The 27,304-nt window shown below is 40.0% G+C and overlaps 1 protein-coding gene across 2 annotated transcripts in view; it reads right to left on the reverse strand.

Annotated features, from left to right (window-relative positions):
- Nucleotides 1–27,304, reverse strand: part of DERA (deoxyribose-phosphate aldolase) — a 53,687-nt gene that overhangs the window by 19,537 nt on the left and 6,846 nt on the right. The window contains exons 2-6 of one of the 2 annotated variants that reach the window (XM_086610598.1): nucleotides 25,279–25,376; nucleotides 21,219–21,366; nucleotides 19,438–19,533; nucleotides 17,898–18,032; nucleotides 10,628–10,756 (exon numbers count right to left, since the gene is read on the reverse strand). In XM_086610598.1, the coding sequence (XP_086466724.1) occupies nucleotides 10,628–10,756; nucleotides 17,898–18,032; nucleotides 19,438–19,533; nucleotides 21,219–21,366; nucleotides 25,279–25,376 (606 nt within the window). The remainder of the gene's footprint in view (nucleotides 1–10,627; nucleotides 10,757–17,897; nucleotides 18,033–19,437; nucleotides 19,534–21,218; nucleotides 21,367–25,278; nucleotides 25,377–27,304) is intronic. The other variant, XM_086610599.1, reaches the window with a different exon arrangement.

The following is a 27,304-nucleotide window of genomic DNA, read 5'->3' on the forward strand; positions in this document are numbered from 1 at the left end:
AAACCAGCATTTCTGCAGTACACTCTGGAGACAGTTAGTTTAAAGCTAAGTGAGCTGTAATTCCAACCCAGGTGCTGGAAATTGCTGGAAATGGCATCGCTACAACAGCACAGGGTGCATCCAGCTGAAGTTCCTGGAAGAGCCTGCCTTGAAGCTACAACTGGCAACCAGGCAAACTGCTGTGAAGCTAAATTTGCTTACCTCCAGAGAAGATGCCAACGCCGTACCTGACTGCAACTTCAATGTAACCAGTTAGCTATCAACAGCATGTATACGCTATCTCGTTATCACAGCACCACCTGAAAACGCTACCCCTCCTCTTACTGGGGACCAGAAGTCGTGAGAAACGCGGCACCCCCTTCCATCACATCCCACCGAGTTGCTTTCTCATCCTGGCACTTGGATTCATTTCAGAACTCCATTTCTGTGTAAGGCTTTGTGTTTCCTTTGAGCTCTCTACACATCCATTTTCCAGGACCAGTGGGAAGAAGGCCTGTGAAGATATATGATTCATAATTTTGCATTGCATAATTAAAGTTTCATGTGCTGCACAGAATATGGAACACAGTCATCTCTTTCCTTTTTGGTCCATGAGAGATGAATCAACAAATCTTTGCAATAAACTTCAAGATTTCCCCTCTGCTATGTTTGGGATGAGCTGGTAAGTTGGACATTGGATCGGCAGCGTAACTGCAAAGGTGACCGAAGGAAGACTTTTTGTCTACAAAAAAGTCCTGGCATCATCAAGGAGGAAGTTTTTCTACATCTTAGATTCAGGGAAAACTCTACTTGAGAAATGAGCTGCAGTTGTACACTGCAGGGAAATCACTTCATAGCACAAATGCTAGAGGGGAAGAAACATCAGAAGTGCACATGACAATCAGATGTCAGATCCCTGTTGACTTGCCATGCAGAAGACTATGGACTTTGCTGTCATATTTGTCTTTGAAAAAAATCCTCTCAAAAGCAGGACTATTACAGGGAGCTCTGGGAAACCTATTGTCTCCGGTAACTATAAAGTAAGCATGGTCAGAAACTAGAAATTGTCGTATCTGAGAGATGTTGAAATTAATTTCAGAAAAGGAATTAAAAATTATATCCATCAGGATTATTTCCCACGGGTTGAAATTCCAAAGTATAGTATCAAAGAAGGGAATATCTTCTATTCTTTTCAACATCTTCCCAAGATGGTTTGCACTTTGGCAACACGAATCAAAGGAGCGCAGAAAGCCTGGGAGACGAGTTCCAAGTAACCCAGGTACCTACCAAGGAACTTCAAGTCCCTCGTGCAACTCACCAAGCAAGCAACCACAGAGGCAAGCTGGAAAAAGCCACGGAACTCTCCTTCCGAAAACCACTGAAACGAGCATGTTCCTGAAGAACATTGCTGTATCCTACGGTAATATTCGGACAGAAATATCTTCCTTTGAGAAAAGACTGAAGTCTATGAAGACGACCTTTTACGTTCCCGTTAAAAACTTACATTTATAAGGAAGGAAAAATGTTAGACACAAGCTTAAATGTTTGCATTTGAGGAGTCAGTCCGGTTTAGCTCCGTGAGGAATGTGTTTGTAGCATCAAGAACCCAAGTTAGCTTGGGTATCCAGCCTGCTTCTCTACAATTAATGACATAATACTTTGAAATACAGCGTCAGCACCATTAGGATATGAGCTGTTAAAAGCTAGTGGACATCTTTATATCGATCTCAGTGTGTTTTAAGATTCAGTTTATTGGTAAGAAAACTATCCATAACCTCCTTATGACTAACTTCTTGCTTCATACGACTGATTTTTGTCCCACTTTTACGTCTCAGTATGCATTTCACCTATGTTCCTGTCCATCTCTTGTTATGCTGCTTTGCTTTCCACTGCATTCCTTATTATTAAATGGGTTTATTTAAATAAGTGTCCATAGTGTTTTAAAATAACCTATTGATGTCCAAGATCACATATTCTAGTAGATTTTTCCATTCAATATCTTCCTCTTTCAAAGTCTAATTTCACATTTCTGCTGTCATGAGCATATACCTTCAAATCAGATAGGCATGATCACTAGGCTTTACCACCCTAAAAAAATCCCAGGATCTACAACCCTAAAATCATGCTTAGTTTATTTCCACATCTATATTAAGTTTCTGTTAAGGGATTGGATTTTCTAAGTAGTGTTCCTGCTTGCAATCTCTTAAAAGATACTTTAATATTTCATAAGGCAATTTTGTATAATTGATAGATACAGTAAATTAAATATTTATTTCTATTTTTCACTAGTTTAGTAGAATTTAACACCTGCTGCTAACACAATAAAAAACCAACCTAAAATATCAGAGAAATAAATACTACTCTGTACATCTATTGATTTTACATAATATTTCCATGTTTTAAAATTGCATTCTCTCAAACCATTACCTTCAATACCAGAGCCTCACAGCTGCAAAGTTTTTTGCTAGGAAGCCGTGTTATTTTGATGGCATGTTTGACTAGAACTATTCACTGTGCAACGATTTCCGAGTCTGAGGTGGTATGAAACTTCAGAAGTTTTAACTGAAATTCTAACAAATTATTTAACATAGAAACAAGGTTTCATCCATGGGGAAAATTAACGCAACAGGGGTGCTTTCTCACCTCTCTGCATCAGTTGTTATAAATTGAAAGTATACCATTTAGGCATTCCTTAATTAACATGCTTTGCAAAGATCTTGAATATCAGTGAAAGAAAAATGCTCTTCCGTATTTGGCAGTACCGGTCCATCACGCAGTGCACGATATCATCAGCCAAGAGCACCACAGCAAGCTGTGCCAGCTTCCACCCCCGCTGGTGCTCCCTGGATTGGCTGGACTAGTAAATCAGAGTCAGCAGCTCCCATCAGAAAATTTCCAAACGTTCTCTTGCTCCGTTTCCCAGTTTCAGTTGTGGCCGAGGGTATTCCATCTTCACGCACAGGCACGGAAAACTTCTGACTTCTAACAAAAAGAACACATTTCCGCTTACACCTTAATTTACTACACCTCACAGATGTCCTATAAAACGTGCAATGTTAATTTTACATACGGAAAAACAGAGAAGCTCACAGAGTTGTCAAAGGTGATGACAAGTTAGGAGCCGTTCTGCTACCTCAAACAATCCTACCCATCTTGTGGCTTCCTGACTCAACTTGGTTTTCTTCTGCTGAGAAGAGCTGTTTCTGTTAGTAAATGAGGATGATGGAGGGAGAAAGTCAAGTGGTGGTGTGGATAACACAAAATCAAACAAACAGGTGCAGAGCTGACAAATGTCATCTGGTTTACACCGGTATTTCTTCTTCCACTCAAGTAGCGGGTGTATATTGCTATTTTCTGATTACATTCATAGAACAGACCTTTTGCAAAATTAGCAAACCGAGTTGCCAGGAATCCTGGTATGACAAATATGAACGGCCCCAGATAACTATCTCCCCTCAGATACGGCTGCACAGGCAGTGCACAGTTCAGTAAGCACATAAATAAATGCATAACAAAACGTGGCATCACAGGCACGTCTGGGTTTCTTGCTTAACAAACTGCAAACAAATGAGGGTTTTTCTGTACACACACTAACTCTGTTCTCCCTTCACAGACTCCTCATCTTTCCCCCTCCTCGCAACATCTCTATTTCTCTTACGTATTAATTCTGTCCTCTACTTACCCATACAGGGTTCTGTTGCTCTTTTGACTCTACTGAAAAGATTTTTCATTAGACCCTGCCCTAGTGTTCCTCAACCACTTTCTGTTCCTTCACTTTTGATGCCCCATACATACATTACTGAGTTCCAGACAGATTTTTAAGTCTCATTTCGCATTCCTTCAAGGTCTGCTTTACTCAAGCCCAACATTTTTTTTGTGTTACTGTGCTTTGTATGGACTCTCATCAGTAATTCAAACCTGAGGACATTGAGATTGCATTGTTAGAACTTTTCAACTGCAAGCTTATCTATCACGCCTACATTATTTCTAGTGATTAGCTGCAGTATCACTGTTAAGCTTGTAGGCAATTACATCATTTAAGGGAGCAGCCTTGTACTGCCTTACTGAACATGCAGCTATCTGTATTTTTATATCACCGGCTTTTTTATTTCCCCTCACTCTGTACCAGAATAAATGAAGTCCCTTGTTCCTGTAGAGACCTCTTTTAGATCGATTGTATTTAAAGACCATCCATCTTTTGATCTAACTCCTAATTCAAAAACTTTTTTAGTTCATAATATCATTCAAAATTTTGAGACAGACTGTGTCACTCTGACCTGCTCTGTATCTTGGTTTTCCACAGCACGTTTTGTGCTCATTCCTTGCACTAAACTTTAAGTGATGTTAACCAGAGCTCTGAACATGGAGAACAACCGCAGACTATGCAGAATGCAGGACATCTGCTGCAGCAAACAGACAGGAAAGTTATCAACTGCTAATATAATTCCATAGAGTTAATTACTGTCCTGATGAGCCTCTTACAGCAGCCAACTGCAACCACTTCTACATATTCAATGCAGTAACCAAGGCTACATTCCTAAAATGACATACAACACTGCATCTGCATGATGCAAAGTGCTGAAGTAGTACAAACTCTGCAAGTTCAAATTTATCTAAAAATTCTGAGGGAATGGGCAGATCTTTGGACAAATGAGGTATTGTCTGCATGCACGCAGACAGAAGAGAGCTGACATAAACATCATTTTATGCGCTTTCAGTAAACTGACAGAAATTCAGAAACGCGCTCATGCCCACGCTGGATCTAATCTGTACTGCCAGAAGATCACAGCCAAAGAAAATTGGGATTATTCTCTACCATTTGACAACACAGGTGGGAGAACTCTCTCTCCGCACCGCCCTTTGTTCTCTCAAGACAAGCAGTCAGATGCAAGAATACGCCGTGTTTCAACATCTACCTTCCTCTGCCAGTGAGCGCAGCTCAGTCAAGCTGGAACAGCAAGCAACTCCCATCACACTTCCGACTCGCTTTGACTCCCGCAGGGTTGGAGGGAAAGAGGAAATGGCCACCAGACTGCGTGGCTGAGAAAGCCTTAGTCACCAGTCAGGCAGTAAGTCCTCCTCCTACACGTTCAGAAGAGTAAGGACTTAGTAGTTTGTCCCCAGCCTTACACTGGACCTACAGACCAGAGCTTAACATCATCTGTCACCCTGGAAAGCACTCACAGACAGCTCACATCTGTAGAAAGGAGCTGCCAGTTTTGATCCAGTCTGCTTTTATAAGATGACAGCCACACGTTGCCCCTGATTTCTGATGGATCTTCTAAAGGGTGAAGTGTACCCTTTACAGATAAACCGTAAACTCAATACAGTTGGGTTTATTTCAGATGCGTAAAACAAGACACAAATTGAAATCTTGTTTAGTATTTGTTACCAAGCCTCCTCCCTTGGTTTGCCTTTCCTCTGGAAATGCTCTAGGCTCTAATAACTGACTGACTTAGTATCAAATTACAGCTGAAGTTGCAGACACAGAGCTAAATCAAACTTTTCTTTAAACATAATACGACTCACGCTACTGAGGGGACTCTCAACTTTGGGGATATAAAGCCAGGAACTCACAAGTGATCTCAGCTTGACTTTTGACTTGTTTGTTATTATCTTTGTCACTTCACAGGGCGATTGTAAAATTTATTCTGCTAATGCTTCGAAGACATAAAGTGCTATCTAAGTGCCAAGTATTATTACTTATTCAGTAATCTTGTTTCTTACATTAATTGCAATTGCACAAAGCATGTCTGTCTTTTCAGTGAAATTTTGCTACTTTGGTTTCCTTTCTTCTTTTTCATTTTTCATGAAACATTTGCCTGGTAGAAGTTTTGGATCATGGTGGTCCACATCCAGCAGTAGGAAAGTCATCCCTTGCACCTAGACAGCTGCTAGCACGTTTGCAGCCATGCCACCTAACCCCGCTCAGGAAAAATCTTTGCAAGACAGTGCTCAAAACAACAACAGCTATTGGTACCTTAGAATTTGTCTTCTCATCATTCATACTAAAAAAGGATCTGCACCAATATTAATGACAGTATAAAAATCTTATTTAGAGCTGGGGTGAAAGCTTTGTGTAGCCTGCGATGCAGGGGGGTTTTGTGCTAGAGACTTTAGAAGTTAGTTTGTTTTAGCACTAACCCATTCCCTTTCTAAATTCAATTTTTACATTACTCAATATCTCAACTTAAAATTTATTTGACTAACTGCTTAATGACCTATGGAAAAAAATGGTTTAAATCTAGACATTTAGTAGAGCTGTAGAAGACCATCACTCCTTCCTCATCTTTCCACAGGTACTTGTTTAGAGAGAGAGAGAGAATGAAAACAAGTATCTTTCACATCACTGCTGTGTTTCCCTCAGCTTTCCAAAGAGTGATGTAAAAGGAGTTACACTATCAAAACCAGCTTTCACGGTCAAAATGACATAGATTAAGTTTTCACTTTTAAAGTGCATGTACTTAATCACTTTCTCCACCTCTCCCCCAGTCTGCATATCTTAATCCATATGAATTTTTACGCAGAACAATAAAGATTTTGTAACTAGGTAATATCGTGAAAATGTGATTTTCCAAAATAAAAACCTGACATATGACTGAAATATGCAATTAAGTCATTCACACCTTTACAAAGTGTTCCTTTCCCACCGCAAGTTCATCATCTTTCCCTCCCTTGTCTGGCTTCCTTAGCAGTTTCTGATGTTTGTGTCAAAAAATAAAAGTTAAAAAAAGCCTACCTCTCATAAGAGAACTGTGTACAAGATCTGGGTTTTTTTTGAAGATATCATGATGGAGAAACATAGAATAGTTTCCACTAGTATGAGGAAGTCAGGCACTCCATTTGTGTTCCTTAGGACTGTTTATTCCAAGAGGCTAGGAAGACACAGACTTGAGTGTCTCCTGTAGAAATGGATGTGACTCACACAAGTATACACTCACCAGTGGAAACCACTGATTAGTTTGCTCTACTCATTGTCTGGAAGCTGTCTGGTAGAGGCAAAGATGCAGTCAGTGTCCCTTGAGAAGCTCATGTACTCCATCCACCATCAAGACTTCAAGAAGCTCAAGAAATGGCAGTGGATGTAATAACCCACTGACCAAAATTTCCCTGAATGGATGCTGAGATTTTCTCTCAGCCAGCTTTCTGAAAACAATGTGCTCCTCGGGTAGTGACACAGAGCCACTGATGTGCAATCCCACCTACCATTACATCCTCCTTAGCACTGCAAGGATTATTCTTGCCAGGTGAGTCACTGTCCTTAGAGGGCTGTCAGCCTCTTTCACTCAGAAATAGGTTCTTAAATATTCCAGAAGAATTTATCGCATGTCAGTCAAGTCTGTAAAGGCACAGATAAAAGAATTGAAGAGAACTGAGTGCCTGCTCCCATTCTGATGCCTTTCTCCTTACGTACTGTGCTAGAGAAGACAGAAAAAGTAGTCATGGTACTTTGGAGATACGATTTTGGACACAGCAGGAGCCAAGAGCCACTGTTTCAAATAGAGGCAAATTATTCTCACACCTCACTGCGAGGCAACGCTTTTTTTTTGTGCAAAGCAGAACAACTTCATCAGGAGGGACTGAGATCCTTACCAGCAAATACACTGTAAAATTGACCTCTGCGTGGGAAAAGAATCTCAGTCAGAGAGACCAAGTCCCAGACATCCCAGGTAAGCTTTTTAACCACGAAGCTACGGATAAATCAGCATTGTGTTACTCTCTCAGCCTTCTGAGTCTCACAAATGAGACACATGGGAAATACATACGTTTTATAGACACCTTGCAACACATCTAGTGCCTTTGTGCTTCAGGACCTAGGTGAATTTGTGCATGCTCAGCAAGGGCAACACAAACATCTGCAAGTCTAGGATTTTGTGCTCCCTACATGACAGGCTTACATGATGCAAAGTGAAGTGGAAACAGCTTAAGGGCTGCACACCATGTCCTCAGTTGCACTGATGCAATCGTGTGCAAGCCAAGGCTGTTGAGCCTGTGACCATTAAAAAAACCCCAAATATTACCAACCAATCCCAAAGAACCACGCAGCAAACTAGTTAACCGGTTTCTGGAGTAATTTTCAGCTATATTACTTTGAAAACTCAGCTTGCAATGCAGCATGACAAGAACTTCCACAGCTGAAGGAGCAGCAAATTTTGGTGTAAAGGACAAGGGCAACTGGCCAGGAGCAGCGAAAATTTCTAAAGCCAGTTTTGCAGTTGAATCCACTATAGTGTCTAACTACTTTCCTCATATAAAACTAATTACTAGGGTCAAGTTTATCAGAGTTGTTGCGTTTTTATCTTCAGATAAAAGTTGCCAAGGCCTGCTGTATCCACAAGATCATCTGCTTTTTTTCTTTCTTTCTTTTAAATCATGGCACCAGTTGAAAAAAATATAGGAATACTAAAACTAAAATTTAAAACTACTGAGCCAAATTACTTTCTCCCCAAAATGCTACAAATATACAAATCAAACAAAATTCAACTGGAATTTGAGGTTCTCAGCAGTTCTGACCAGTCAGAGTCTGAAAATCTGGACCTCGATATATGTACATAAGGCACCAATAAATTCTTATTTTTACACCTACCCACAGAGAAGCAAGAGACTGAAATAAGGAAATTACTGCATATATTCAGATGGATAAGTATCTTGTAAAATGAATAACTATGCAAGGAAAATCATTAACAATAGAGCCATCTACTGTATTTCAAAAAAATTACACCAGCAAAAAATCTGAAAATATTAAAATGCTTTACCACCTAAATTTTTCACTACTCCATGTTACAAAAGTGATTATAATGATTAGTAAATGAGTTTAAATGACAGGAAATGTGTATTTCATACGCCTCTTCTAATTAGAAGCAATATTTACTGGTATAATACTGATCTGTATCTAATGATACTAATTGACATTGTAGCTGAGCATGTAAAAATCCTGAAATGCTTCCCATTCCATTTGAAGTAGATAAGCACAGTGTAGTGTAAGGAGACAATGAGGTCAGCAGCAAGTTGGGTGTTTATTTAAATACTGATAAGACCCTTGGATGATTTTTTCTTGCTCTAAAATAAGAAGAATTCCAGGTCTGAAGAGCTTACAGGTTGAAAAAAAAAAAAAAAAACCACACACAAAAATGAGGGAAAGTTTAGAAGACAGACTAATCCAAGTGGTTCTTAGTATATCTTTACACTTCTATCAATATACTTGAAGAGCCCTCTTTCAAGCAGGGTGAAAGAAGCAGGTGTCTAGAACAGAGTTGAAAGAACATAGCCTTATCAGCCAATTCCTGGTTCCGCATCTTAAAGATGACATTAAAATACAGTCCTAAAATCCTGCTTAAGCTAGGGAAAATTGTACCAGCACAGATCCAAAGCTGCAGAGTGAATACAGTGCTGCAAATGTGGGCTCAAACGGGTGCTTCGCTACGTTCAGTCTGCAATGGCTATAGCTATGCAGAAAAGTAATACCTACAAACTATATGTAGCCCCAAAAAACTCTATCCTGCTCATGGGAATGTGGTTCTTAGCTGAAAAGTTCAGAATAAAAGACAGACAGACTCTTAAACACCAGGTCAGATGTAGTCGAGTTTTCAAAGACAGTGAAGACCGAACACCTTTTGAAGTGCCACTTAATTGCCAGTAGTGAGCACCACTGCTTTTGAGTGTGCCAATTAAAACCAGTTACGCTCGAGCCCATCGTAGTGCCTGCTGGAGCGTGCAGCATTCTTCCCCTCGCTGCATTTCCAGTACAGTTGGGTTCCTCCATCGCACTCTCACAGAGCTGGTTAGAAGTGATCACAAACCAGAAACGAGAGCTGTCAGCATGAATCTTCACAGGGAAGTTCCTCCTGCGTTTAACATAAGCTTACGAGCCATCGTCCTACACCACATCTGCAGCTCACCACAACTGCCCGGATAATATGCCTATCTGCCCCAAATGTACGTGTCCTCATTAAACATACCAAGGATCAGAAGTCTGACAACAAGGCTATCAAGGACTTGAACCATCCCCTACCACGACCTCAGATGGCCACAGGAAGGGTGGAGGAAGCATGACAGCAGGAGGGTCAGTGGGACAACATCTGCCCAGCGTGCTGTGGAGTTACAGTTCCCAAACCTGAACTCAGGTTCCAAGTCTGCCAGCCTTTCAGATTGCTGCTCTTCCCCTGCTGCTTTATACCCTAGATTGGTCTTCTGATGGTGGACAACCAAGGACAGAGCTGGACCCTGCTTTTCATGCCCACACTCACCAAAGAAGCCAGCTGGAGTTCGGGAAGGACCTTCAACCTGCTGGCCACAGGCTACAGCTGGGGAGGAGCAGGGACAGGGAGGACAAGCCAGCATTTGGCTGCTCACAGATGTTGCTCAGAGCATTAAACATACCAAGGATCAGAAGTCTGACAACAAATATTTGTTCTGACAAATGTTGTCATTTAGCAGTTTTAAGTGTTACTTAACACTTCATGCAGTTTTTGTAGGTTACACAAAAAAAGAGACACTTCACTACTACACCTGCAACTTCAGTAATTGCTGCATAATATTTTTTGCCTACTATTGGCAAAACCAAACTTCAGCGACCTGAATTTTGTAAGCTTCATAAATAACACGGCAAAACCATTCTTAGCTTAAAGAGAAAACCACATATATTTACCTGCCATCATAGCTATCATGCTGGCTTTGTAGACGTTAGCAAGGGACCCCAGTTCACCCGTTGCCAAGATTGTTTTCATACGAGCTTCTCCACAGGCCTCACGGCACTGACGGATCTCCTCGTAGAGACCTGGGGATAAAAGCATGTGAAAATGATCAAAGTTGCCTGAGCGACGTTTTCAAGGATGGCTGTAATTTCCACTTCTGGATTAATTTCCAATCTTGTAATTAGTCATAGCACTCAAGAACTTAAGTTTTGTAAGTTCAATAAATTACATGACTGGAGGTAATTAACAATGCCACACAGTTTCAGACTTCACTTAATGGCTATTAATGTCGGTTCTCTCAAAACTAAGAATGTGCACAGTATGCCAAACACTCATGAATACATCAGGAGTAAAAAATGCTATGGTAGTCAAGATTGATTTTAAAACAGCTTTTTCAGCAATGAATATGGTAGTGAATTATTGAATCAGTACTTGGGGACAGTTATGTTTTCCTATACATGTCGTGTCACCACTCTCCCTGTCCCCTTCAGCCCTGTTTGCCAAAGGGTTCACCTTAAAAGACACCAAAGCTGTGAACAAGTTGTCAAACAAACCAGCTCAAGTGGCTGCATTGCCCATAAGGCTATCAAGGACTTGAACCATCCCCTACCACGACCTCAGATGGCCACAGGAAGGGTGGAGGAAGCATGACAGCAGGAGGGTCAGTGGGACAACATCTGCCCAGCGTGCTGTGGAGTTACAGTTCTCAAACCTGAACTCAGGTCCCAAGTCTGCCAGCCTTTCAGATTGCTGCTCTTCCCCTGCTGCTTTATACCCTAGATTGGTCTTCTGATGGTGGACAACCAAGGACCTAGATTGGTCTTCTGATGGTGGACAACCAAGGACAGAGCTGGACCCTGCTTTTCATGCCCACACTCACCAAAGAAGCCAGCTGGAGTTCGGGAAGGACCTTCAACCTGCTGGCCACAGGCTACAGCTGGGGAGGAGCAGGGACAGGGAGGACAAGCCAGCATTTGGCTGCTCACGGATGTTGCTCAGAGCACATAAGCCCCTCATAAGCTCCTGCAGTGTCGTGGCCGGAGGCACGCTTAACTTTCTAACAGTTTAATATTTTCACAGGCTCAGTAAGGACTGGAATAAATGTGGACTTAACCAACTTCATTTTTTAAAACAGACTACAACTTGCAGACCTGGTCAGGTAACTCAACACTGAGCACAGGGAAACCCCCCTACCCTTTTTTTTTTTTGTAAAATTCAGCAGTGCTCCCCTAAAACTTTAAACATAGGGAGAGATTAAAAGAGCTAGAAATTACCAAAGCATAGCTGTTAGAAACTGGCCACTTGGGGATGATTAGGACTCATCTAGTGTCAATGGTGGGGAGAAAAGCAGCTCTTTCAGCGTATTGTCACCATTTCTGGGATTTGAATTAAAAAAAAAAATAAAGACATAAAGTAAGCAAACAGGATCCTTTGCAAGACAGTCCTTTTCACAAATGGTATTTGATCTTTAAACACAGAATTGAAAAGTTTGTTTATAAACTAAATAAAACTAAAACACAGCTTTTAACAAATCTTTCTTGCTAAAAAAGTCCAGGATATGGCTATGAAGATTAATTTTTTCAGGAATACTAGCCTTCTTTTCTCCTCAGTCCTGAAGCAAGACCTGGAAACATACAGCAGGGTTTGCCAGCTGCTGTACAGCTGGACCTCCCTTCCACCTGCAACACTGCTGCATCCTATTGATGCCACCGGCACACCAGGCAGCTGGAGATGGGATCACTGGGGTGGTCCTCTGAGACATACTACACACATTAGTAGACCACTGGCTAATGCACTTAGCAAGTCCCTTTATAGACACCAGGCTTCACCTTGTTTCTTACTGTGTACCAAAGGTGTGAATTAATCAGGACTAGCATGCAGTCTAACATGTTTTATTGATCAATTGATGATACTCCAGAAACCTACATCAAATTGAGACTCAAAAAGGAAACACAAAGAACCTGTGCTATTTGCTTCTGCATTTGATAACACTGTTCATGTCAGATCATGGAGTGACTCTTTCCTGAAGCTTTTGGAAAGTCAGAGAAAGGAGCTTTCATGTTCTTCTAGTTTCAGTAACAAGAAGAAAAGACTCAAGTTTTCTCTACCTTTAAGATACACCGCCAAAAATGTCAAAATAAAGTCAACAAAACGTACATTTAGGTTGGATTCCATGAAAAGAAATTGTATCCTCATATCCTCATAGCTGTTGTTCACTGGAGTTAGTACAGCAGCTCCAGCATCCTCCCTCTTGTTGGAAGGTACTTTTATATGCAATTAGTGCCAAGATAATTTGAAGTGTCTCACTATCTGACAGCACGTATCAACCCACGGACAGGAACACCTGAGGATCTTCAGTCATCCGTGTCTATCAGGTTAGCTGAGGTGGTGGAAAAGTGGGCATACTTTAATGGGGCAGGTGTGTAGGTAATAAATACTGCTCTTTATTCAGAGTTCAATTATTGCAGACAATAGCTGGCATTCATAGGACATTCTCAACCCCACAGTAAAAGCACAAATAGAAATGCAACTACCTCTGGGAAAGAGAAAATTAACCAGAGCACCCCAATCCCAGCGCAAGCACGAACTGCTTTGATACAGAACAAGCGTGAAAACTCCTACTCCTTTCAAAAATAAAAAAGAAGTTTCAGTACTCAGTCAGATTCAAATCAAGGCACAAATAACTTTATTATCCTGAAACTTCTTGGCAAATGTCTAAAGTATGGGTGGAGGTAATCACACTTGAAAATGCACTCAGTGTTTCAAGGGGTCCTAGGTTGCTTTTGGAACAGTCTGTGCTGCCAAAAAGTCCATCACTTAACTACTTAGTTCCATCAAGTGGATCAGTAGTAGGAGCAGAACTGGACGCTGCAGTTCCAGGAATATCTGCAACCTGTGCAGAACATCAGGAACTGACACAGCGGACTGAGTTTCTCTGGTCAGCAGTAATGGCACAAAGATTTTGTGAAAAACCTGTATCACATAAAACCCTGCAGGCGTATTTTCAACTGTGAGCTAAGACCACCACAAAGAGGCTGAAAGAGATTCTCCTCCTGACTGCTAAAAGCAAGGTAAAGAAAATCAAGAGCTCTCAAAGCAAATGGTCAGTACAGAGTAGCATCTTGAACACAGCATCAACTAAGTCTTAAGCCAGGCGATAAAAATTAAAAAAAAAAAAAAGAACTCAAAAAAACATCCAAAGTAAGCCAATATATATAGAATACATCTGGAGCCAGATGCTCACTGATGTAGTAGCTCCACTGACTTAGCTGTCAAAATGGATGTCACATGAGAATTCTTCTACTTAGTACCCACTTACTTAAGATAACTTACTGCTTTCATGAACTTTAGATCTGCTTTTATTGGATGCATTTATAGAAGAAGAAAAAATCAGATTTTATACAGAAAAAAAAAATACTTTCGTAGCTGTGGTTTTAATTTCCCTGTTATAAAAGACAAGTGTTGGAAGGTACCTTTTTTGTTGCTTTCCTAAAATTCTAACTATTCAGTACCTTATATTGATTTTCAGCAGCTATTAAATACACCAAAGAAAACGTTCCTCCCCTTACACATTTCTCAAGCAAACGCCCCTGACAATTACTGCTGGCTATAATCTGCCTTAGATTGTCTAGATGGTCTTTTACTTTGGTCTAATACATTTCTCCTAAAAATCACAAAATAAAGGGGATAATCCGTATCTCCTACACAGGACATGAAAACATAAAGAGGAAAAAATTACAGCTTAAATTTTTATGAAACAGCTCTTCTCCAAAAATGTGGTGATAAAATGACTTTTTTTTTTCTTTTTTTTTTCTTCTTATCTATTCAGTCACATTGACTGATGTTAAGGGTAGAAACTGAGACCAGGAGGAAAGATGTTTCGATTTCTGCTAGACCAAAAGATCAAGGTAATCATGATGGGAAACTGGAAAATAAGCCGAAATGCCTTCTGTCTTGCACGTTAATGGCAGGTTTGTTAACAAAATGACAAGCACAAGGCTATCGGCACAACACGACTCTTTCAATTCTGCTCTCAGCCACATATGTGCAACTCCAGGCTCCAGTGATTCGTGCGAAACTGAAAACAGAGCTTGGCTTCAGGAGTCTGAGCTGCTGCTGACAACGTTAAGACAAAAATTCTGCAACTAGACGTCAAGATCTCAAGCCAGCTTGCACATCTAGAAAACAGTAAATCCAACTGTAATATTTCTGAACAACATGTGGAGTCTTTTCCAAGTCTCTGGAGCAGGGAGAGTATTTTCTCTGCATTGTTTATAAAGGATGTAGCACAAAAGGGGGCCCCAGTCCCTGAACAAAGCCTCTCAACTCACCATTGAACAATTATTAACAGAATTGAAAGGCAGCTTTCATGATGAGCTTATACCTAATGTACTTCATGGATGCAGCCACATTCAAACTTCTTAGAGTATACTAAGTTTTTCCCCTTTTCTTGAAGGAAAATTCAACTGACACAGAGAAAATGATGGGTCAACAATACTTCTGAAACCACTGACAGTGTTGGAGAGGGACTTTTTACAAGGGCATGTAGTGATAGGACAAGGCGCAATGGATTTAAACTGAAGGAGGGGAGATTTAGATTGGATATAAGGAAGAAATTTTTCACTCAGAGGGTGGTGAGGTACTGGAACAGGTTGCCCAGAGAAGATGTAGATGCCCCATCCCTGGAAGTGTTCAAGGCCAGGTTGTATGAGGCTTTGGGCAAGCTGGTCTAGTAGAGGGTGTCTCTGCCCATGGCAGGGGGGTTGGAACTAGATGATCTTTGAGGTCCCTTCCAATCCAACCCATTCTATGATTCTATGATTCTATGTCCAGGTGTTTGCTAAAAGCTGTGGAACTAAAAGCAACATTACAGCATCCCAGACAGCTTCAGAAGGTACAGTAACTCCAACATATTAATTGATAACAGGGGAAAAAAAAAAAAGATCCCATTTCTTTCAACAATTTGTTGGTCAACTTCATGAATCTTTACATACAGGCTCCAAATTCTGTGTCTAAAACAGTATCTAAATTGTGATTTTTAAGCTTCATCCATACTTTGTCAAGTGATACAAGGCAATGGTTGAGTAAACTACTGTAAAGGAGTATTGTTTCAAGAGCTAACAGGTTGTAAAAGGTATATACGTCCATAAACTTAAATCTCATTTAATGTTATTTTCCAACATAAATTTGCTGTCCAATAAAGCTGCTTTCACGTTCAGCACTACTAAAAAGATCTTAACAATTACTTTGTAAAGATCTAGAAAATATATTATCAGTGCCACAAAGAGCTCCAGCAATATTTAAGAACTGCTTTAAAATAACTTGACATAATTGGACATACACTAAAATATTTCATAACCAAACGAGCCTTTGAAACAAATCACAAAGCAACACTATTCGATCACGGTGACCCTAATGATTGCACGAGCCAGAAGAAAAGCTAAAAATATATGAGCAGTTAGACAAAGCACTCTACCACACACGTATTTTTGTTGATAACTCCTGAAGTTGTGAAGACAGGCAGCACGAGAAAATAACAATAAAAACATATCAGCGTTATAAGCATAAGCAGAGGTTCTGTCATTATGGCAAGGCAGCTCTAGTTGATGAAGCACCTTGAACACAGGCATAGTTACTGCACCAGACTTTTCAATTGTACGTAACACAGGGATCCATCCTAAAAAAGATCTCTTCATCCCTTCTTCTAGCTTTCTTAAACGTACTTTATACGTTGTTGTGTATCATATCTAATCACTGGATAGAGGTGGAAAATTGCATGTTCACACAGGTAACATACATCTGTTGAAAGCTAAAGAAGAAGTCAGAACACCAGATTTTCACCAAAATACACAGATCACCTACTGAAGTAATTTTTTTGGACGGGCAAGTTAAATATCATAATTTTTCACCCTGCTGCATCTTTATATGGATGGAAAGTAAATTGTGTTCCTGAGATAGCTTTTTTCAACACCGTGTAAATATGTGCCATACACACACTCATGTTCATGAATAACCTTTTGGAAAACATTTGGAAACAATTTCAATTCTGCCCTCAGTAAAAAAAAAAAAAGTAAACTAACCATTGCCAAAAAAAGGATGGCTTTCAACCTTGCCATGACTTCAGCTCTGGATAAAAGAATATGCATACCAAATCAAAAGTCATCCCAAATTTACTCATTTAGTAATTTTAGGCCATACCTGAACTTAAAATAGCCACTCTGAAAGAAACAAATCTCTGCCGACAATGCTCTTCCTCAAGATGTCAAATATTTGTAAAGCTGCATATATTTATAAGCAAAAGGATGGAGACGGTAAATACTACAAATGAGGTCGAGATGTTACAGCAAGTGGAAACCAGAACATCAGTCCTGAAGACACAGAGGGAGAAACGTGTGGGTTTTTTGGTTCAATTCTAACTGCTAATGGAAGGAAGACCAAAAGGAGAAAATATGATCTGTTACCATGATGATTGTATTTTCTTAACCAAACTCAGGTACCAGGGGTCCTTTATGAAGCCTTCCAAGCAAACAGGCTATTAAGATGCTGCCTTATGCAACTAAATGGAAAATTCATTTCAAGACAATGATGTGTTTACCTTCACATGGAGATTAGTTACAGAAGCATTGTCAGCACTTAAGGCAAACCATTCACAGTACATTAAGGAGGCAATTAGAGCAAAAACCATCTTCAGCGTTATTGTTCTTACTAATTAGTAGTAGTCTACAGACACAAGAACATCAATAATAATAGGAACAGTCAATTTGTACCCTCAACTTTCAGGAAAAAGAAAACAACTAAAATACTTATTTTTGTCAAGAGCTGAAACATGTATATTTAACAAGGTATCATCTACATTAGCAACCCCTTGGGGGGTTTAACAAAACTGTTCAAATAATTAGGCATTCACTTCCATTTCACTTGCTATTTTTTTAATCCTGTACACAAAATCCTCTAAAGGCATAGAAGGAATAGACCTGAATTTTCAAAACACAACGTCATTCTGCATGCCCAGCCTGACAGGACTTGTAACTGCATTTTTTTCAAAAAATGCAACCGTTGGTCATAAATTAGTTAAATAGTTTTTATTTAGTTCAGTGTCCCGGATTATCAGTCCCTTCCAAAATTCTTCAAGGACTGATGTGGAGACTTGGGGAAGGGACAAAGAAAGATCTTGCACGTGCGTATACAGAGTTTTAGGTTCCTTGCCAAAGGGTAGGTACTTACCTTCCCACTGGCCAGTCAGCACCAGACTCCTGCTAATGACAATGTCAATCTCTCTGGCACCATATTCCACAGCTAGTTTTATTTCAGCCAGTTTAGTTTCTAGAGGAGTTTGTCCGGATGGAAATCCAGCAGCCACTAGCAAGAAGGGAGATGCAGGTAGAGGGAAGAAAATGTTTTATAAATTGACCATCAAATTGCATATACCTCTAACACATCAAAGAGTTTGAAAGTTATTCTTTTTTTGTCCCTACCATGATTCAAAAAACCTAAAGGCACCTCATCCTACCCTCTCTTCATCCACAAGAAGCGTTACGTTTTCCCTCAAGAACCAATGTCCAGCAAGATACCAAGTGCATCTTGTGAAAAGGTCTCTTTCACATGCCTTAAACTTCTGCAAGCAGCCTACAGAAGAAAGCACAATACATATTGCTTCCAGCAAGATTGGGCAAACAAAGAGTGAACTCATATATGAAGCAATGCATACATTTTTTAATTCTCCTAAATTCTTTTAAGTAGTATTTCAAGTTAAATCCTAATAATATGTTCAACACAATATAGCAGAAATTTACTTCAATGAGGACTACTTAAGATTATGCTTATGATGTTTAAGTACAAAACTCAAAGGTAACTTTGGAAATGGAAAAAATAATGGCTTTGTCAGAGATCTTCTTTCTCTCTGACATATAAATGCATTTAGTATGTATTTTTCCCCTACATAACAATGAAACCACAACAACGACAAAAAAAAAAAACCACCAGAAAACATGGGTCTTAGCATTGAACACCTGATCTAACTTCAAAGTTGGCCCCTGCTTTGAGCAGAAGGTTGGACCAGATGACATCCAGAGCTCCCTTCCAACCTGCATAATTCTTTGATTCTACTTCTTGCTTATTGTAGATTCAGGACTTGTCTCTCGTGTGTGGTGACTGGAGAAGAGCTGGCGCTATTAGATTTGTAAGTACAAGTCCTGAAGCTGTGGGCTGCTCAGCAGGCAATAACCCTTGCCTCTGCACACAGCTTCATTGAATTCAGCTTGCAGGATTATACTTAAAAGCCAAACAACTCCTAGGGAAAAAAATTCCTTGTATTAGAACTCCTGAAGCTCATATTGCATCATCATCATCATTATTATTATTGTTGTTGTTGTTGTTGCTATTATTATTATTATTATTATTATTATTATTATTATTATTATTATTATTATTATTATTATTATTATTATTATTTCCTTAGTGTCTACTGATAGCGCGCTGGACAAATTATCTCAATGTCTTCTATTCAGATGAGGAAAACACTGATATATCTTAAGAACCTCTTTGAAGAGCTTTCAGCAAAACAGACTTGGCATTCCTGATAAGCTTGAAGTTGAAAGAAAACAAAAGATTCTACCAGAAGCAAATCCTCCCTTCCATTCCCTTCCTTCCACCTGCTATCTTTTCACCCGACTCTCTGAAACAAAAGCAAGTCCAAGCTTCTGGATTTTTCTCCATATTTTATAGCATCAAAACATTTAATTGGGTATTTTTTAATAAAGCTTACCTGAAGCTACTGGTATGTTACAACCAGCAGCCTTTAGGGCATTAACAGCATCGGTGACTCTCGCGGGATATACACACACTGCTCCAACAGTAATACCTGCAAAAGCCACAGTTCACTTTTCCATACATAGATTTTCATCTTCTCGAGCACAATCCACGTTCCGAGCACGTGTGCACTGTTCTCACCTCCCACTTCTGCATTCTCACAAGGATCTTAAGCACCCACTCTAGGGATGTCTGTTATATTGCTCAAAGGATCCAGGTAATTCTCCGTGTTGTTACCTCCCTCGTGTTCCTTCACCTGGCCCTGGGAGCAAGTTTGCATTAGCAGGAGTTAAAATGCCAAGATTTTTACGGACAGATTCACTGGTTAATGCCAACACGTACAGTCAGTACATGCTTAGTCAGCAAATGAGTGCAAGAGACACCGCAGTGCCAAGCTCTCTTTACTTGTTGAGCCAGACTGAGCCCAGCAGCAACTGAGCAGTCTTTATGTTAATGCAGTCTTACTGCATTTCTAGTTAAAATGCTGCTCTCTCCAAGTCTCAGATAATTGACCTCATATTTAATACTTCAACTGTCTGAAGAGTCCATAAATCTAAGTTTTAAGAAAGACTAATCTTTGATATTTTATGTGTATGCCTTAAAACCAGAGGCTTGATTACCCTTTGGTTCTACATCATATGACTTCAACTCATCGACCAACGCCTGCGCAAAACGGAAATATTTCAATAGGAAAAGCATGCCCTCAACATCGCAGGGATTTTCTTTTTTTTAGATCATCATAAGGCCAACCTGACAGGACAAAAGTCAAACTGTATTCACTGACACACCAGTGATTACATCTGGAAAAATTCAGAAACGCTGCTCGGATATAAAGAGGGTTTATTGACAGCTATATTGACAGTCCAAATTTGCTCTGAAGTTGTATTGTGTTCAGTTGAGTGCAACACTGGGACTTCAGATGGAGTCTGCTTGAGTAATGTCAATGAAAGGTTTATCACCAGTTCTTAAAGGCTGTTTTCAGCCCCTTCTTCACCTCCGTTGACTTAGCTGGGAACTCTGTGTGTGCATATGTGCACGCACGACACGCACACAACCGCGTACGCTCGCTACAGGATTGACTCCGTAAAGCAGACGAGGCTGCAAAGATGTCTCCTATCCTAACTACCTAAAAAAGCAGGTAACAGATGATGTTTTCTGAAGGAAAAATAACATGCTTAGGACTGCGGAATGCATCTTTTCTGACAGGCAAAGCGGCAGGCTCGGGAGTTACCTACAGAAACAGCAGCTAAGCAGGAAATCCAAAGGAGTCGCATGAACACCACCCCCTTCTCCCATTTACTAAGGACATCAGCAGATTAACAGAATACTCAATTAATCTCACCTTAGTGCACTGTTATTAAAAAACATACGCTCAGGTTACACTCTTGTGGCTTCCACATCAAATTTGCTCATTAGGTACCACAGCTTACAGCTTCGCCCTGAGTCCATGCTTCACTTTGGCTGCCAAATCCAGAATGGATTCTCTTCTCCTTGCATTCTTATATTAACTCAAAGGAATAGATGTTTTGGAGTTAGAATTTAAGACAGTTGCTTTGAGTAAGACCATACAGGACCTAGTTTGTCCTCTCAGGACTATTAGTTCTGCAGTGCTGCCTGCCATAACTGCTTCTGTTAAAGGAAGAAGAGGCCATTTTTACACCTTTCTGAAAACTGAAAAAATAAAGAGGAAACGCAGACATTTTCCCTACAAAATACACACAACAAAATCTAGCATACCTTTATCATGCATGTCCAAGGCTTTCAGCAGATCCTCTCTGATGGGATGCTTTGCTTTAAAACACAGCCTGTGAACATTTGAAGGAGTATCATCGCCTGAAAGAGTGGTAAGATCGATGCAGGTGACAGCTTTCAGCAGCCAGGCAGCCTAAAAACGGAATGCAGCAAGGAATATTGTGTTTCAGTTTACGTTTCCAAAGCCAAACTGACTTAGAAGATGCAGGAATCAGAAGCCTAGCTCACACTCTAAGAATCAGGAAATATATGGGATATAACACACGGAGGATATGTAAAGAATGGTTTAGGACAGACAAGGTTGGCAGATATTTGTTCATCTCTTGAGCAGCATCTAATGGCACAGAAAGGATCTGGAATCAAAGTCAGAATCAAAGGATCAATTCTCAATTTTTGGTGCAAAAGCTAACTAACTACCAAACGGGACTCTGGAAGAATCAGACAAATATTTTCACGTGGACAAAAAGCTCCTTGTTTCAAATTTAATTCTGTAAGACAAAGACAAAAGAACCTCACTGTTACAATAGGCTCCATTCTATACAGTATGTGCGTATCTTTAAGGCTTGTATGCATGAGAAATTATACACGTGGTTCAAGAGGAGCACAGGCTTGCAATTGCCAGTAACCAGATGAGTCTACACATCAGAAATTTGCATACTTGCATGTTTGCATGCTTCTGCTGTGAAACATAGAATCACTGAGGAGTAAGAACTCAGACTTCTTAAAAATTAGGGTCTAGACTCCAGATGTTTCCACTTTTTTGTGTGTGAATCAGGAATAAAAAATATCTGTAATTATTTGGTGAAAAAAAAAACAAAAGTAAGAGCTAAGTGACAAGGCTAAAGCACTTTTTAGGTGAAAATGCTAGAGAATTTTAAAAGACTTATTAATCAGAGAAAAGAAGAGAAGCACAACTAAAAATTTTTTCAGCTTTTTTGCAGAACAAAAATTGAGCTTAAGATACTATTTTGAAATATTTGTTGAAGGTCTTCCAGCAGATGCTTATTTACAGTGATGGCTTCACTAAAAGCTGACATCTCTTAGTGGGCACTTGTTCGACAAAGGAAGAGTTTGCAATGGCAAAGTCCACTTGAGTCCATAAAGTCTGAATTTCTGACTGCTCTGCGACACGATTTGTCAGTACAGGCAGCAAAATTTGCTGTTTCTGCATGGAGGTACTACTCTGCAAATCTTAAGTGGCTGGCTGGCCTAAAACCTTTCACACTTGGCTGATGGGAGTCTCCTTTCTGAACCTGTAGTAAACATTACACTGAAAGGTGCTCCGGGGTGACTCAATGGAGTAACGAACTGTTACTGACCTCTGTTAGCCTAAGCCTGAGTGCCTGTTTCTAACCAATTTCGACTTTCACCCTATCGTACTTCAAAAGGGTTTTTCACTTTAAATGGCTTTAAAGTTTCTTTTACTTGGATTTTTTTTATCCTTCATTTGAAGGAATTTTTGTCTCGTCTCTTATGACATGAATCATAAAGTCATCAAGACAGATGTAGTCAGGGAGTTCCAAGAACTGGTAGGAACTTTTTTTTTTTTTTTAAAGCGTTTTTCAAATGCGTATTTTGTAATTGGGCTTCAAAATTTGAGTCTGTGGTGCTAGTCACATTCAAACATGTAAACATTCAAAATAATCTCTGTGAAATAAACAGCACATGACTATCCTGCAAGAAGAGTGTTCGAATTCAGGAGAGACGCTTCTGGCATTCTTCAAAGTAAAACCTTACTCGAGTAGCTCAGTACCAGTGTTACTACACAGCAGAGTGGAGAAGTATTAATAATGATTAAACGTTTGTCCTACAGCCATGTTGAGGGAGTGACACGAAATCCCCTTTTTCCCAATGATCCTTGTAATCAAAGCCTGTGGCTCTCTATGTCTTAGTTCTCTGTATAGTAACTTCAGTCAAATCAGAAGACTGACTTTTTACATTACTGCACCTGCAGTATCTGAAATAGCCAAGGTTATGGAATACCCTCTGGATTTTCTCACTATTTCCCAACCCAGAGCCACTAGACTGCTAAACCTGGTATTGAGTGACTTTTTATGCCTAAAAAACTCTTGAGAAATGCTGAGCTGGAGTCTAACTTCCTCCAGTTTATGTCCATTTTTTATTGAATCATAACATTCAAAGCACAAACTTTCCAGTTCTTGTAACAGGCAGGAAGATTTTTTTCTATCACCTTCCAGCAGGATCTTACAGCTAAGTCAAATTATCCACAAACTGTCGTCCGCAAGATCTGTGCTCATTGGGAACGCAGCTTCAGCCACCCCAGAACGGTTGCCCAACATGCTAAGCTACGGATGCCAACTACTTTGAATAGCTTTTTTAAGAATTAAGTACAATTAAATGATTCTTGCTTTGTTCTACTACGTTGCACTGTTAAAACTGATCCTTCACTGCCTCCTTCCTCCTGCTTCCAGGTTTTCAGTTACTGCTGCAATAAATGACTTGTTCAGGGTGCAGAGGGAAGGAATCACATGCATTTGCTTGCAGAACAGCTGTTTGGTGAATGAAGAATCAGTTTGTCCTTTGGACACCAGTTACAGTCCCATGGCTGAGAGCTCACTGGGAGCTTCCAGGTTTGCTGCACAGCATTTCTCAGATCTTGCCCATGGCTGAATGCTGCCAAAGCTCTTGTGGCAACCTGTAGCCAGCGCTGCTTGCCGTTCCCCTCTCAGTGCTTCCCGTCCTGCTGCCGAGGCAGCGGCCAAGCCTCACTGCTCTGCTTTGCAGAACGCAGTAGCTCACGTTGCTGATCTGATGACTTTGCGCTACGATTCTCATGTGCAAACTGGAGAAACCAAAACGCACGTCATAGAATCATAGAATGGTTAGAGCTGGAAGGGATCTCAAAGATCATCTAGTTCCAAACCCCCTGCCATGGGCAGGGACACCCTCCACTAAACCAGGTTGCTCAAAGCCTCACCCAACCTGGCCTTGAACACTTCCAGGGATGGGGCATCCACAACCTCTCTAGGCAACCTGTTCCAGTGCCTCACCACCCTCTGAGTGAAGAACTTCCTTATATCCAATCTAAATCTCCCCTCTTTCAGTTTAAAGCCATTGCCCCTTGTCCTATCATTACACACCCTTGTAAAAAGTCCCTCTCCAGCTTTCCTGTAGGCCCCCTTTAAGTACTGGAAGGCTGCTATAAGATCACCCCAGAGCCTTCTCTTCTCCAGGCTGAACAGCCCCAACTCTCTCAGCCTGTCTCCATAGCAGAGGTGCTCCAGCCCTCAGATCATCTTCGTGGCCTCCTCTGGACCCGCTCCACCCGCTCACATGAGGCCAGTATCTGTCGATTCTGCCAGAAGGGCAGTAAGAGCAGAGGCTGAGGGTAACTGCTAAGACACTCGAAACATGTTCAATACTACAAGCCAGCCTTAAAGAAAAGCTCATTTGCACCACTGGCTTTATGTCAACCTATTTTATACCAAGACGGACAATAACCATCATTTACCTTATCTCAGGAGTTGAGAAATCAGTCCCCTTAACATTAGAGGACTTTTTTTTTTTTCCTGCTTTTTATTTTTCCTTTCTGCCACCCAGCACCATAGCCAGTCAGGATTTTTGAGTTATAGGTAAGAAGTAGTTAAGCAAAGAAATCACACGCATTGGGGATATTTAAGTAAAGAAAAATCATCCAGGTAGGTCAAACTTGACAGGGACCATGATCATATCTTACAGCTTTAAAATTAAAAAATAAGAAGGCAGCATGCAGAGAAGTCTGTCTGGGAAACAGAATAAATGTGGTGGGATAGTAATATACAATTTAATCCACTCATGAATAAAGATGACTTAAATTCATTTGCGGTTTTGCCACTTATGAGTTATAAGGTTTTTAACTTGTTTGGATAAATGCGTCACCTTATTCCATCCCATCATCATCAAATAAAAATTATTAAAATAAGACATGGACAAGCACATCTTTTAAGTTTACATGTTTCTTGAAAAAAATTCAATATTGCAGCCTGGAGAGGGAGAGTGACTGCTTTAAAAATACAGGAACAGAATGCATAAAATGAGCACTTACTTGCCAATTACCTTTCACAGTTCTCCATTTTTTAATTTGTTCTGCATGCCTCACAACTGCAGGTCGATTCACATGCACTTTTGAGATCCAGCCAAGTTCTGGGATGAGAAAAGGAAAAAAAAAGTCTCATCTATTTCTGTGTTCTTTTAATATATGGTGCGGGACTTCAGAAGAAAGTTGTAGCTTGGTTTGGAACCTCTGAAGAGCATGTTGTGCTTTCATGTGCTTTTAAAGGCTTGCATACGTATCATCAGTCCAAAATATCATATAGCATTAACTTCCGTTAGGGTATCATCTGTGAACTGGATGTTTCACACAGCATGTTTTGTTTGCCATTACAAATGAATTAACTTAGTGCTGATGAGAAATACTATTTTGCCAGTCCAGGACTATGAAGTTTATTATACATGTAGCATACAAAAACCCCCACAAAACAGCCTTCTGCCATTGCTTGCTGATTCCCTTCTTGATTCCAGAATACGGTGACATTCATTCAGTCCTTTGCTTGACTCAAAGAGATGCAGATACTCAACGTTTACTAAAATAATGACACTGTCTAAAAACAGAAGCACCAAAAATTGGACACTGCTTAACAAAGGGTAACTGAGGATTCAGGCTCTTGAATCTTGACATTTCTGCTTAGTACGGTAAACCAAAAGTTTAATTTTGAATGTTAATAAACACAAACTGCTCACGGAAGTACACAGGAAAAAGAAATCAGAGTATCTTAAAAATCTCTCATATCCCAAAACATAAATAATTCTTCTAAATACTAATCAGATAAGCAACCCATGAAAATACTCTGAAAACAACATCAACAATCATTAACCACCAGTCATCAGTAAATCACCACCATCAATCATCAAACACCATCATCTCTAAAGGTCAGTATATGAACACGGGCTTAGATATTAAGACATAATAATACTGGGTAACTTAGTTTATTAAGAGCTTCTCATCTCTCTGAGTCTTCTTCACTACTGTAGTAAACTTGCATTTTCCTCAAGCACATTGATTAAAAAAGATTTAAAATCTTAAAAAAAAGGCGATAGCCAAAATCACTAATTTTGTACAGAAATCTTATCCTCAATTTTTTTTTCTTCCTACTTCACAATTTTAATAGCCAAAAAAAAGTGCAGAAAAAATACACTAGCTAAAGTATATGTAAATACAAGCTTGTTTATCTAATTAGACTTACAAAAAGCTCTGGAGAAACCAATTTAGGGTAAGGATGACTCAGTGGAAATGCAGGACAAAGGCATGAAATGCAGCCACACAAAATCTTGTTCTGAGCATAGTAAGCCACCCTGATACCATTTTCCTATTACCACATAGAAGTACTTAAATGACCAGTATCTACAAGGTCAAAATGTTGGCCAAATGCAGAAAAAGTAAACCAAAGCAGGAATTTCAAAAGAATCCTAAAGAATTTAAGGATTTTTCTAAGAATTTAGCATCAGTCCCACTGTATGGCGACAAAGAAAAGGAGTTTGCAAAGTTGCAAACCAGTCACACCACAAACTCTCATTACTTCTCTCCGCTTTCAAAGCCACAGCCTTACTCCTTCTGCCCCAAAAGCTCAAGAAGCTCAACTGGCACGTAGAAAGCAGGTGAGAAAAGCTATTGCTCCAAAATCTATGGCTAGAACTTTCCTTCTTTTTGAATATTGATAAATGCAAACCATACACACACAGACAGCTGAAATACAAGCTAGTGAAACCTCTACATCCCCTGCAGTTTCTTTAAGGTCGAGGCTCCTACGTGATCAGCAAAGAGCATACATCACTTCCCATGGGGCCAGTACAAGCAATGTTTGACAAAGACCATGGGAGAGGAAAAGAATTAAATAAATAAAGGAAGGAAACACAATCACTGTGTTGTGAGCCTCCTACTGTGTGCCAAGTGCTCAGGTAGAATCATTTAATCATAATCTAATTTATCAAGGTAACTTTTGTACCCTACTGGGTGCACGGTGACCTTTAAGACCCTTTGGAAAACGTGATGAAATCAAAGAAAATAGTTTAGG

This window comes from Tauraco erythrolophus, chromosome 4, assembly GCF_009769465.1.
Source record: "Tauraco erythrolophus isolate bTauEry1 chromosome 4, bTauEry1.pri, whole genome shotgun sequence".
Classification (NCBI taxonomy): domain Eukaryota; kingdom Metazoa; phylum Chordata; class Aves; order Musophagiformes; family Musophagidae; genus Tauraco; species Tauraco erythrolophus.